The sequence below is a fragment of the Dermacentor andersoni genome, chromosome 2, assembly GCF_023375885.2.
Source record: "Dermacentor andersoni chromosome 2, qqDerAnde1_hic_scaffold, whole genome shotgun sequence".
Classification (NCBI taxonomy): Eukaryota; Metazoa; Arthropoda; class Arachnida; order Ixodida; family Ixodidae; genus Dermacentor; species Dermacentor andersoni.
Window position 1 is genome coordinate 152,188,188 of NC_092815.1, and position 13,768 is coordinate 152,201,955.

The 13,768-nt window shown below is 46.0% G+C and overlaps 1 protein-coding gene across 3 annotated transcripts in view; it reads right to left on the bottom strand.

Moving 5' to 3' along the window:
* LOC126540579 (activating molecule in BECN1-regulated autophagy protein 1-like) overlaps nt 1-13,768 on the bottom strand; it is a 150,369-nt gene that overhangs the window by 71,955 nt on the left and 64,646 nt on the right. For all 3 annotated transcript variants that reach the window (XM_055076136.2, XM_050187417.3, XM_055076135.2), the window contains one exon: nt 7,352-7,665. In XM_055076136.2, the coding sequence (XP_054932111.1) occupies nt 7,352-7,665 (314 nt within the window). The remainder of the gene's footprint in view (nt 1-7,351; nt 7,666-13,768) is intronic.

The window sequence follows — 13,768 nt, forward strand, 5'->3', positions numbered from 1 at the left end:
GTAGCACCACCATGGTTCGAATGGCATTCGTTGCATCGAATGTCATTCGAATCTAATGACATTAGAATGCCCAGTGTGACAGGGTTATTAAAATTGAGTAAATACAGTATCATATTTTTAACCGTATAAGCCCTTTCTTATTGTATTCTCTGCATGCATTACAACTATAAAATAACTAAATAGAAACAAACACAGACTTGCACACTTTAGGCAGCATTTTTTTTTTTCTACTTTCCCTTTATAGTAAGGATGGTGCAACACACCAGAGGCATTATTTTGAATGTGAAAATCAACAACTAAACTGAGACACAGACCGGAAAAAAAATGATCTGAGATTGCCTCAGGAGTGTGATTTGCCTGTTTTGGTACAATAGTTCCCTTTAATATGGGATGGAACAGTGAAAGAAATGGAGACTGCAGTAACACGGAATATATTTAACAGGGATAAGCGGCCTAGTTGGTGGTCATTATTGGAATGCATCATGTAAACGCACAAAAACAAGGGACAAAGAAGGGACAAAGAGCTCCGCCCAAGCGTAGAGCCGCAACGTCGTAGACCTGTTGCCATCCCATACTACCACCAAATCTCCCACTGCCTCAAAAAGGTGGCTGAAAAATGTCAAGTACCGGTGGTTTCCACGGCGCCCAAAAAACTGGCGGGTATGTGCAACATGGTGCAGGGTAAGAACAAAAGAAATGAATGTGGTATCAAGCACGTCGACAGGTTCGTCCCATGCAGAATAGGGGTAGTGTACCAGATACCTCCCTCTTGTGGCAATAGCTACATAGGGCAGACGGGACGGTGCCTAAACGTCAGACTGCAGGAGCACCGCGCAGGAGTAGAAGGATTGGCGGGGGGTGGCAAACTGGCTGACCATTGTCGCCACTGTCGTAATTGCCCGCCTAGGTTCCGCGACACTAAAGTCTTGAAGATGTTTGCGTCACAACTGAGCCGAGAAATCTATGAAGCTTACTGTATAAAAATGCAATCTGGCAGCTGCGTAAGCAGCTCTTCAGTGTCATTGAGCGATAAAGAGTTCAAATATTTACAAGCAAATTTGTGGCACTCACGCCCGCATGCCAACGTCGAGTGAAGGCTGTCTGATGATTAGCAAGTGTGATTAAGACACTTGAATAAATGTGGGATTTCCCGGAGTAAATCTTAGTTGAAGTTCCACGCCTGTCTTGTGTGTTCCTTCTTTGTCCCTTGTTTTTGTGCAGTTACATGATGCATTCCAGTAACACGGAACTTGGTTTGATTGAGAAACAGCCTAGAATATATATACATATACAGAAAAACCTCATTAATTCATATTTCATGGGACCGGAAAAAGTGTCCGAATTAACCGAATGTCGAACAAATGCTTACTGCATCAACACACTTTTATTTACTGAATGAGTCAGCACATCACTTTATAGTGCAAAAAAGCAGTGCGGAAGCTGCAATTTTTGTCATCTCGTGACTGATTAGCACTCTCACAGGTGAAGCCCACACAACTTCCTTCGCAGTGCAACCGTGGTACGCATCTCATCCTGCATACGCTTTTCACTCTAGAAAGCAGATCCCGATTATTTTTTCACCAGCGAGCCGAATGCCAACAGATAGTTCGTCTATCTCAATGTGGCCACTGCTTTTCATCCTCAAGACCGTTGCACTGGGTCAAAACAAGACTACCATTTGCTGCAACAACTGCGGATGAAAGTGCGGTTGCTATCGATGCGATCATGGATGGCGATTGCACGGTTTAAAAGGCATTGGGCTGACATGCGCACCAAGTCAAAACGAAGCTACTGTTTGACGCAACTCCTGTGCAGGAAACTGTGGCAGCCATGATGCCATCATGCATGGCAACTATGCAGTTATGAAGGCACGCAGCTAACGTGGTGTCATGCATGGCATTGATGCAAGAATAAAGGCTTTGAAGGCACAATTAGGTACGAAACGTTCTGGCATTGCTGTCATTCACGTACAATTTCCACTGATGACTACGGCGATGCAGACTCCGCCATTTCGTTTCAGCTGGACGCTAGTGCCGCTTTTGCTCTCCGCACTCGCCTAGCTCTGAGAGTTATCCGAATTAACTGATGTGCGGCCAAATATGTTCAAATTACCGAGAGTTTGATCGTATTAAATAATGCAAAAGCCTGACGGGACCAGAGGATAAGTCCGAATTATTCGATTTTCCGAATTACAGGATTTTCCAGTTACCGTATTTACATGATTGTAAGTCGACCCCTTTTTTTAAATTTGAAAGTCTGAAGTTGGGGGGTCGACTTACAATCGAAACCAAAACATGGCCCTGCCAAAAAAAGCGATACCAACGGGAGCTACAACGTAGTTACAATTTTATGTGTGCTCTATGGCCATACCCGTATCTTTTCGCTATCCCGCGTGTTTGTTTGCTTTTCGGAAGGGTTTTTCAACATTTTCGAGAGTCTTACAGTGCATGCAACACTCATGGGGGGGGGGGGGGGGGATGTCAATAGTTGATGGAAGCGCTGCTGTTCCCATTTGCGGCGGCACCCTCAGAACGGCGGCGCTTGCGGGGAGTATCGGTAGTTCATGGAAGAGCAGACACCGCTCGCGGGTTTCTCTTTTTCTGTTTAAAGGCATTGGTATTGGTTTGACGCGTTCCACTTGACTGCCGGCTACGTGCTACTTCTATGCTTCCCCAGTCGTCATGAGTGCTCCAGGCCCACTAGTCGTTCGGCACTCGTTCACAGCAGCGTTCAAGAGGGCTGCCATCCTTTACGCCGAAGAAAGAAATCACTGCGCAGCGGGCCGCAATTTCGATGTTTCTAAACGAGTGGTGCGAGAGTGGCGACTGCAGCGAAGCGAAATGTGTGACGGCAAGTGAGAAATTTCCCACGTGCCGAAGTCTGGACGCTTTCCGGAGCTGTAGGCTAAGCTTGCGGCGTACTTCGCTGAAATGCGTGATCGGTCCCTGCCAGTGAAGTGCGATGTGGTCATGAAACAAGCCCGGACCTTCGCCTTAATTTTAAGGTTCTGCTCCGCCGTGAGCACAACGAGTGGCTGGCGGCAGAAGACTGCGAAATTACGCCAACCGGACCTGTCAAAAGAGCCTCCCTGACGGCTGCGTGTGGCTGGGTGCATTTGGCGTGGGCTGCTGTTCTCCAAGATGTCCTGGTGCGGTCGTTTGCCAAATTTGAAATTTCGCTGGACCACGACGCCCTGTGGGACCGCAGCAACGATGACGATGGCAGCACTAGTGAAGACGAGTAGCCCAGTGACCATGTCAGCTACTAATAAATTTTCATTATCGAATGCGCCCTCGGGTATGCTCTCTTATTTTTTTTTTTTTTTTTTCCGGTCAAGCGATATGGGGGGGTCGACTTACATTCGAATCGACTTACAATCGTGTAAATACGGTAACAAGGGTCGAATTGACAAGGTTTTACTGTAGTAGTAGGAACCAATTTAAATGCGTTTGCGGTTTATCTGTGTTCTAGCATCAACAGGCATCACTGTAGTTAGTTTGTGCTGTGTAGTCCCTGTGCTGGCATAAATCTCTTCCACGCATTAGGAACAAAAGTGCGTACCTCCTGGTGCACAATCTGATCCCAAATAAAGCCTACTTATACACACCATGAAATGAATGCAACGACGAAAAGGCATGAGAAATACATTGTGCGTACAGTAGAACCGCATTGATACAATCTCGTATCAACGGAAAACATGATTTTTCAGCACCAACATTCCGTACAATGCCCAACTCTGATCTTACGATAGGTATTCCGCCCGTTAGATACCATGTAAACAAGAAAATACGCGACATGCGCGCAACTTGGAATAGTAGTCGCCCGCCACATCAGCTTTCCCCACAATACTTGTTCGTCTGTCCCATGAGAAAACGTCAGCGTGCACTCAGATACTTATCCCAGTACCAACTCATCTCCTGGATTGTTGCGCGCCGCATTCGCAGCCATCACTGCTAAACCTATTGCGACAAGCCTCTTCACCTATCTGTTCTACAGCGTGTGGGACATAGTGCCACTTGTGGTGTACTGCACGCTTTTAGTAGGCAATACAGTGCAGTCCACTTATAACGATACCACATATAACGATATATCGGTTATAACGATGGGTCGACATGAGAGTGTCATTTTATGCATTAGGTCTATGGGAAAAAAAACCATTTATAACGATAGGTTATTCACCGCATATCGGATATAACGATCAAAATTTTGCAGTCTGGACGGCGTTTTCCGCGGCAAATAATCGTAACGTTTGCGTTGCTTAGTTCCCTGAAACGAACGATGTCGAGACGAGGCGATGTTTACCTCCGTAAGTTCGTATCTGCCGCCATTACCGCGCAGCGCGTCTCGCCCCGCCCGCGCACCGGAGAATAGCTGAGTAGGCGCAGCGCGCCACAAGATGGTGCCAGCTGCACATGCGCGTTGGCCACAGTCGCTCCGAAAGAGAGAGAAAGAAAAAAAAGAAGTGACAAGCAACACGGCGCGGTAGCGCCCGTCCCGCGTCTCTCTCGCGATAGCAGGCTGACGCCACCGAAGCAGCGTGCAACCAACGGTTCAACCCAGTTCGAAGATGGCGCCGACAAAGCGCAAAGCTGTGTCGCTTGACACGAAGATGGATATTTTGCAGGACTCTCGATGCGGCTTCAAGGTTTGCGCCCTCGTGAAGAAGTATGAGCTCGTCCAGTTAACGATATCAACGATCTTGAAAACCGGGAGCACCGCGATTGTGAAGGCAGGAGGTATCAGCGGCCATTTCGATCAGCGGAAAAGGGTTAGAGACCCTTTGTACGCCGATGTTGAAGAGGCGCTTTACCAGTGGTTCATCACCAATTGCTTCAAGAAGGCGGGCTTTGTGCGTAAGGACGAACTTTCCCAACCCGCTGAGGCCGACCCGGTGGAAGTCGCTGACATAACCGAGCTCTGGGAGCTCGTTCCTACTTGTGACACAGGTGGTGTGTCGAAGGAGGAGTTTTTGACTGCAGACAGTGCTGCCTCGTTCTGCGATGAGGTCACCGACGAGGCGATCGCCGAAGATGTGCTGTCTCGACAGACGGCAAAGTTGTGCGATGGTGGCGACGGCATCAGCTACAGTGAAACGAGATCGACAGTGGCTCCTTGACCTTGACCACGATGTCCACGCAAAGTGCACTGTCGTCGATCGACTGCTTAATTGATTTCATGCATGCTAAAGGATTGCCGCCAGTGTTCGCGCAGCAGCTGGAATCCATGCACACCGTGGTAGTGAAGCTGAAGCTGCCGCAAAAGCAAGTGCAGATTTCGGACTATCTCGGCGTGCCTAAACCTTGACATGGTCATTGGCGCTAGAAATAAAGTTTGTTTTTCACGGCCTACTGTCTACATCATCTATTCTTTAGATCCAGTAGCGGATTCGAGTTCAGAGCTGCAAAGGTATGTTCCGCGTTTAATTTTTTTTTTTTTTGATAACTGCAGTCCAGATATAGCGATCATCGGTTATAACAGACAGACAGACAGACAAGAAACTTTAATTGGTTCTAAGGGACTACGTTGTAACGATCATATTTTTCATCTTTCTCGATATTATTATAAGTGGACTGCACTGTAATCCAAATGCGCCACCGTTCCCTGCTGCAGGCGGTGCAATGCAAGAGTCACATTTTGCTTTGGCAGCATACGGCACCGCCCACCAGCTTCATTTCATTTCGGTTTCCCATCGCCATCTTGAAACACCACGCAATGGGAAGATGACAACACGTGTCTCGGGCCGCCAAAGCTTGGCATAGGCGTCTCGTGGCTCGTGCGCAACGATTCGTGCAACGCTTCGCATCACGTGGATGTCAACTACAGCTGAGTCTGTTACATTGTTTTGTTACTGCAGATAGCACATTTTCTCGGTTAGCATGTTCTTTTTTTATCGTGCGTTTTTGCAATACGTATGAACGAAGATCCACCGCAGTTTAGAAGGGTGATGGTATTTATAGGCTAGTTGGTTTTCCTAGTTTTTTTCCTGTGTCCCTTGTCCCGCTTCATGCTGCACCACACAGTCCACTGTAGTATTTGCTGTTTGCACCTTCAGAGTTCACTGCATTCGTGCAAGTAATCAAAGACACAAGGTACAAATCTCTTTGGCTTCTTTACCATATTATGCATATGCACGATGCTGTGAAGGTGGAAGCCACACATGTAACCTGTGCTCTTCCTGAAATAATGCAAGTCAGCGCTGTGTCGGTTTCATTCATTTTTTTGTATTTTTTGTGCTGGTTAAGGTTAAATAACAATTCGAACTCTACTGGCACCCTTGTCCTTTTTGCCCAGCTTGATTCTGCCATTATTAGGTGCTATGCAGATTGCACAAGCCACATGCTCTCGTGAATAAAAGGAATAGTCTCATTGCTGGCCCGGCCTGTCCAGTCACCTTTGTGCTTAGCCTAGACATCCTCCTGCGATAGGACCATGCTACAGTCCATATAGCATCACGATTTGTATGTGATTCAAGCATGCAATCTGCTCAACTTTCCATTCTTCTATGTCTCCCTGGTTGTGAAGTGCCCTTTCTTGGGTTAGTTCAAGAATGGCTCAAGCACAAAGTTTCTTATAGTTGCCTAAAGAAAAAACTTGCACAGTGCAGTTGTATAAAGTAGAACTTTGTTTATATACAACCTGATATCACAAAAATATGACCACTGTAGTTGACATCTATGTAATGTGAAGCTTTGCATGAATTCTTGCAGCACGAAACGCTGATGTGCGCTGAACTGGAGGGGCACTAGTGGCCCAAGACGCACACTGCGCTTTTTTGCAGCTTCAACGAGCTGATGTTCGCACTCCTTAAATTCAGCTTGCGTTAAGCAGCTTCTTCGAGTAGGGCATTTTGGTGGCAAGTTTTCACATGCTCACCTGGAGAGAACAGTTGCGGACCCAGCACCAATACGCATCGAGCTGTCAGGGCCCAAGTGGCCCGAGAAACACTTTGTTCTTTTCCTATTGCACAGTGCTTTACAACGGCAAAGGGAAACAAACGAAATTGGAAACACCGGAATACGATGCCGCCAGAGTGCATGGAAAGGCAGCTTACATGGTGAAATGCCCTCTCGGGCTTTTCAAAAACAGTTCTCAAAGGATTGCATCGCTCCTACGCTCAGCGTACTTAACTGTAGTTGATTTCCTCTCTGATTCCATCTCAGATCTTGCATTTGTAGTTGTTTTAGCAGCAGGAAACACACTAAGACATAGCAGTGCCAACCACACCTATAGTTACTCCTTTAAGTAAAATACGTCCTTATGTCCATGTCTGTTATAATAAAATTATACTGTATTGCAAAACGTTTGTGTGTTCGACGATTAATGAGCTTCCCCAGTACTCTTGCCCACTCACATGGATGGACCAGCAGAGGACATCCTGTTCGCACGACGATTCGCAGCTGCCGCATCCGCTGGCATCATGTATCTCGGTGGTGCCGTTCGGGACGCGCCGCTCCTTGTAGCCGTCGGCACATGGGGCGGCGCCCACATGGGGGAGGCGTGCAGTCGCATGCGGCGTTCCAGCCGTGAGCAGATGGAGCGCAGCCGATAGAAGGTGGCCCAGAAGCGGCGGCTATCGGGGCCCGCTGCTGTGGCAGCAGAGGTCGGTCCGCTTGCACCAGCGTCTTCATCCGCAGAAGAGCCATCCTCAGCTCCATGCAGGTTAACCTGCATACACAATCCATTGCCTCTGTCACCGTCTGGCAATGTCTTCCAATCTAGCGTTAACACGAGCAGAGTGGTAGTTAACGGCAGAGTCAAACATAAGTTGGTGGAAGCAAAAGCTGTTTTATCGAAATCGGGCTTGCGAAAAAATCGCGGAACAGATGGGGACAAGAACATTTATGGCGTAACTACAACCTTGGTGAACCAAAGTTAGCATTCATCGCTAGCATTACACCAAAAATTGGAAAGTATAAGCTGAGCAGCCTAGTATTGTATAGCTTATAAACTTTTCTCCATTCCTCTCTGTTAGCATCACAAGCAAAGTAGCAGGCATTCCACAATGACTTCTCGTAGTCAGCTTGCCAACTACAGGTAACCTTGATACTTAATTTAAGCTGAACTGCCCCTCGCTAGTCAACTATACCTCTGTGCAATCTCAGGCTCGATCACTGCTGCCTGGTATTGCCAATGATGCAGTACGGTTCTAGCTTTTACACTCCTAACTTGAACAGCTCCAATGTTGACGTTCCCATGTTTTGTGAACATGATCCATGAAGAAACTGTGTGTATAGAAAATTACAACCCTTGGGCTTAGCAGCCAAACAAAACTGCACACAGCAGTGAGATTTGCAATGTCATACGTGTGGACCGCATTTTGAAAAATGGCTAAAAAATCCCACGTAGTACAAAATTTCGGCTGCTTTTACGCACTGATTGTGAGCATGTGATGGTGTTATTCAGAAAAAGCAAAACAACAACAACAAAACTTCTTATCCGCGTTTCATGGGACTGGAAAGAAAATGTTCAAATCAAACGAATGTCACATTATCAAATCTATAAAGAAAAACAAATGCTTGCTACATCTACACAGCTTTATTCACTGAAGACATCCCTAGCACTCATTTCTGTTTTGCCAAAAATCAGCATGGAAGCTGCAACTATCATCTCGTGACTGATAAAAGCACCGGCAAGAACATTGAGGCTTCCTTCATAATGTGGCAGCAGCGCAAAACATGCATCTTCATCTAAGTAGACATGCTTTTTACTACTGACGCACTCACCCCGATTATATTGTCACAAATGAGCCAATGGCAGTGCTGCCAACCATGGTGAAACTTCCATAGATCTAGAGGCTTTGTGTCTTGTTTGAAAAAAGAAAGGAAAATTTATCCAATCTAAAGAAATTATGCGTATGGCATGGAGGAAAGAAAAACTCGCAGATGTGAGAAAGCACTGCTGCGACGCCGCAATGATTAATACATAGAACTGGTGATGTGGCGGGGTGTTCTGATTTCTGTCGCCGCAAATGAACTGCAAAATCAGGCAAAGTATAACTTATCACTCTAATTCATCGCAGTGAATGCATCTCACCAGGCAGAGGACAGTGTGTGAGTGCCCTAGGTTCATTAATGAAGCACTGCTATTTCACTACAGTATTGCTGTTTGTACTTTAAGCTGTGCTGTGGTTTTCTCTCCACTTTGAGTGAAATACCTACCTGTAACAGGATGCTGTCACACCATAGAAAGCAGCAATCTCAGCCTAAGTGGACACACAGCGCAAAGTGCGACAAAGCGGTCGCAGTGCTGAGCTGCTGACTATGCACGTGTGTACCGTACTTATACAAATCTAAAAGCACCTCTTTTCCAAAAAAATTTTAAGAAGGCTCCAAAGATTGCCTGCACTTTACAATTGGGTACAAGAAACCAACGCAATGCTTGTGGCGTTGCCAACAGCATACTGTCAGACGCTGTGTCACCGCCATTACGACATGGTGGGAGAGCATCTCTTCTTGAAGGTTGCTGTGGGTTCATTTTCTGCTTGGCTATGATCACTTTCGAAGATACTATCACTTTTGTACAACTCAACAGTGGAAGCATTGGTGTATAGGGCCGTCAGCATTTCTTGTGCTGTTTCTTGAGCCAGGAACGCTCTCAGTCGCATATTTGGAGAACGAAGAGTCACCTAAAATCTGATGAAAGTGATAGCAGTATTTTCAAACACCGCCTAGTGTGCTTGGTAAATTGCAGCCAATGAAGTGCAAATAACGACGACAACGATGACACGCCTCTTTCATTATGAAACCTCACTTTAAATAAAGTTTCCCTTCTGTGAAGGTAAATTCTGCCCATCTCATTTTTTCTGAACATGAAGTGCAGACATGCAATAATATTCTTTTACAATTCGGCCGCATATTACATTGCGGTGCATGTTACATTCAGGTGCAGATTTGTTGTTTTCAAGCAAGCAGAAATTGGGTGCACATTAGATTTGAGGCCTGTTAGAATTGTGCAAATATGGTACTTAAGTTTACCACGAACCACCAACATGCAGAGCAACCCAGGACAGAGTTTCAGTGATCACGTGTTTTGGCGAGTTTCAGCTTGGAGAAAAGAAGAGTGGATGCGTATCTGCGTGCTTCACTGAAAGTTATGTGAAAGAGCATAAGCGTGGCTGCATGCCATGAACGTCAGAAAATCTTGCAGGACATCTTTTACACTAGTGTCGTATAGCGGCACACTGTTTTGACACTACTATATTATGCAAGGAACATCCGGCACCCATATTCCTTACAATTAGAACAAGATTCCATGTCAGTCTTGGCACTTTGTTGTTGTCCAAACATGCTGTGTTGTCCAGGATACTGTGTTGTTCTCGCAAGGTAACACAAACGACTTGAGCCGACATGCAGACGCTGAGTGCAGAAGCGAAGTCATCCTTTGAGAACTGTTTTTGAAAAGTTATCAGCCAATGCGAACGAGTACTGGAGTCAAGTCCTAGTCAGTTGTGGCAAGTAGAGATGGCACGAGAACGACTGGTGCCTTCTCGTGCAGAACAGTGCGCATGAGTAGTTTTTCTCACACTAGCAATGTGCATTCTCTTTTCCCTGCACTACAGTTAAACCTCGATATAACGAAATTCTTGATATCACAAAGTATTTCACTTTTTGTAACCCCCTGTCCATAGAACACCATGTATTTTGAACCTCAATATAACGAAGTCTGTTTGTATGCGAATTCAATATAAAAAAATTTCACTGCTATCGCAAAGGAATGCTGACACAGTAAATGGAAACTTGCACGGATGCAGATAGTCAAATTATTGAATTACAAGCGGCTGCTTGCAAAATGCACCTCTTAAATCGCATGCCGTGTCACAAGACAGACCCGCGAAATGGAGCCGTATCATGCTCCGTACAAAGTCCAAGTGCGACAAGATCCTATTGTGCACTATGTGCCACAAGAGAGACCTGACCTGCAAAGTGGAGCCGCATCATGCTCTGTACAAAGTCCAAGTGCGATAAGATCCTATTGTGCACCACGTGTCGCAAGAGGGAGCCACGAAGTGGAGCCGCATCATGCTCCGTACAAAGTCCAAGTGCGATAAGATCCTATTGTGCACTACGTGCCACAAGAGGGACCCGCGAAGTGGAGCCGCATCATGCTCCGTACAAAATCCAAGTGCGACAAGATCCTATTGTGCACTGTCCAAATGCGATAAGATCCTATTGTGCACCACGTGTCGCAAGAGGGACCCGCGAAGTGGAGCCGCATCATGCTCCGTACAAAGTCCAAGTGCGATAAGATCCTATTGTGCACCACGTGTCACAAGAGGGAGCCGCGAAGTGGAGCCACATTATGCTCCGTACAAAGTCCAAGTTTTATAAGATCTTATTGTGCACCACGTGTCCCAAGAGGGACCCGCGAAGTGGAGCCGCATCATGCTCCGTACAAAGTCCAAGTGCGATAAGATCCTATTGTACACCACGTGTCACAAGAGGGACCTGCATCATGCTCCGTACAACGTCCAAGTGCGATAAGATCCTATTGTGCACCACGTGCTGTTTGCTTCAGGTACGAGTGCAAGCGTCCGAGGATGAGACAAGAAAGATGGTGGCTTCCACAGTGCCGCCCATGCGAGCAAAGGGACCAGGGGGGAGGGCAGCGAGCTCGCGGTAACGTGATCAAGCGCACGGCAGAGTCGGGGGTAAGTTGGCGCGTGCCTCAATTTCTGGCGCACATGTCAGTCATGGCTGCGCATGGCTGTAAGCACGGCTGAGCGCATATGCAGCTGCGCACCCTGCTTTAGAGGTAATCTGCTGCATGTTCAAAGAGTGGGCAGGCCGAGACGGCGTGGCATCATGTAAGCTGCCTTCTCACGCGTTTAGTATAAGAGATTGCGCAATCTTGAGTCAGTAACCTGCTGGTGTGAGAGGCAAACGAAGCATTGGCTCTCTGCTGCCGGAGCTTTTTATGATAGCGACATCTCAGTGCGGGTGACACTATCAACCGCGGGGGTGGAGTGCATGCAAAAGTGTGGCTGGCTTCAGTTAATTCATACTGCCGACCTGAAGATATTGTCGACGAGGCATGAAACCGGTATCATTCGTCACAGACTCCCAATTTCATCAAAAGCAATCGTTTTTTCATTCAAATTTACTTTTCTCGATTGCCCAATAATTAGGATAACTTCACGGCCCCTTTCCATGCAAGAGGAATCAATCGGTGACTGTACTTATTTGCATAAAAGGTTCAGGATAGGATATGGATAACTTTAATAAAGTTCAATTTCAATACAACGAAATTTTGATATAACGAAGCAAATTGCTGATTTTACCAATTTCGTTAATCGAGGTTTAACTGTAGTACTAAAGTGTCATCTTTAATCTGCTGTTTAAAAGCTGCTGAAATGCAGATTTTTTTCCCGCTATCCTCACCATTTAGGTACACATTTGTTACATACTGGCGTGCCAATATGGTGAAATAAAGCGATCTAAAATATATCAAATATTCCGGTATCACAACAATCACACTGTCCTTCAGCTGGTTTTCTTTTTCTCTCGGCCACATTTTCTGAAGAGATGAGCTTATCCTTCAGTGTCATGGATCATCATCTCAGACTCAAATATTAAAACATTTTAATAAAGGGAAAATGAGACACCCACCCAAATGTAGCTAAGTGCTACAAATGAAACCCATACAGGTTCCTCAAAAGAAAAGCTTCGCAGTTAAAGAAAAATTCGTCCTTGTCCGGGTCTCGAACCCGGGATCACCGTCTTTCCGGGGCAGCCGCTCTAACATCTGAGCTAACCAGGTAGCTAGCAGATGGCAGGCGAAGTCGAATTTATCAACAACACAAAAGGAAAGGCAAGAGTCTGATGTAATAGTTCTGCGGAAACCCGCAAGCTACGTTAGGGTGGATGTCTCATTCTCCCTTTATTAATTACTTCTCTCCACCTTGTGGGTTTCCGCAAAACTATTACATTAAAATATTTTGAACAGAGCTTAGAAATGAATTTAAATGACAAAATTTGCCATCTATTTGCACAACACAAACCAAAGTTTATCTTCACAGAAGACATGTTGGCAAACTGAAAAACCGCATCTTGCAAAAATGTGTGGAAATTCAGGGACGTTTTTTATCTGAGTTAGGGGAAAACTGGCTTCAGAAGTTTGCAGCCCCCACGGAAGGTCGGCAATTAATCCTCCATGGCGATCTAGCCAGCAGGTTTCATGCCATTGTGCAGGCTGCAGTAGAATTGCTTTTCATCCTCAACGCCTTTTGCCGTGTTTGTGATATTGCCGGTGGCTTGCATTAAATCAAAATGAAACCACTGCTCGTTGAAACCAGTGCAGGTGAACCTGTGCTACCTATCAATGCAATCATGGATGGGAACTATACAGTTCTGAAAGCCCGTGAACAATGTGGCATCATGAAAAACCGCAAGCACATAAATAAAAGGGCATCAGGCATTCCTTCTGTTCTTTTGTGGTTCCTGCTGGCAAATCTGGTGTCGTGGACCTCGCCGCTTCATTTTAGTTGGGTTCTAGCCCCTCCTGTCCTCTCTTGCATTGCACATTTGTGACGCTCCGCACTCAGCATGTTCTGAAGGTCTTACTAATTAACTGGTGCATGGCCAAATGTCTGAATTAATGAGAGTTTGATGCCATGAATTAATGTCTACACTTGCTGGGACCAGAGGACAAGTCCAAATTATCCAATCTCCTGGATTAACGATGACGAAATGAACAAGATTTTACTTTAATGAAGATGCCCTGCAAAAATCTTTATTTTTTCAAAGAATTTGTCAGCAGCATTGTAGCACTG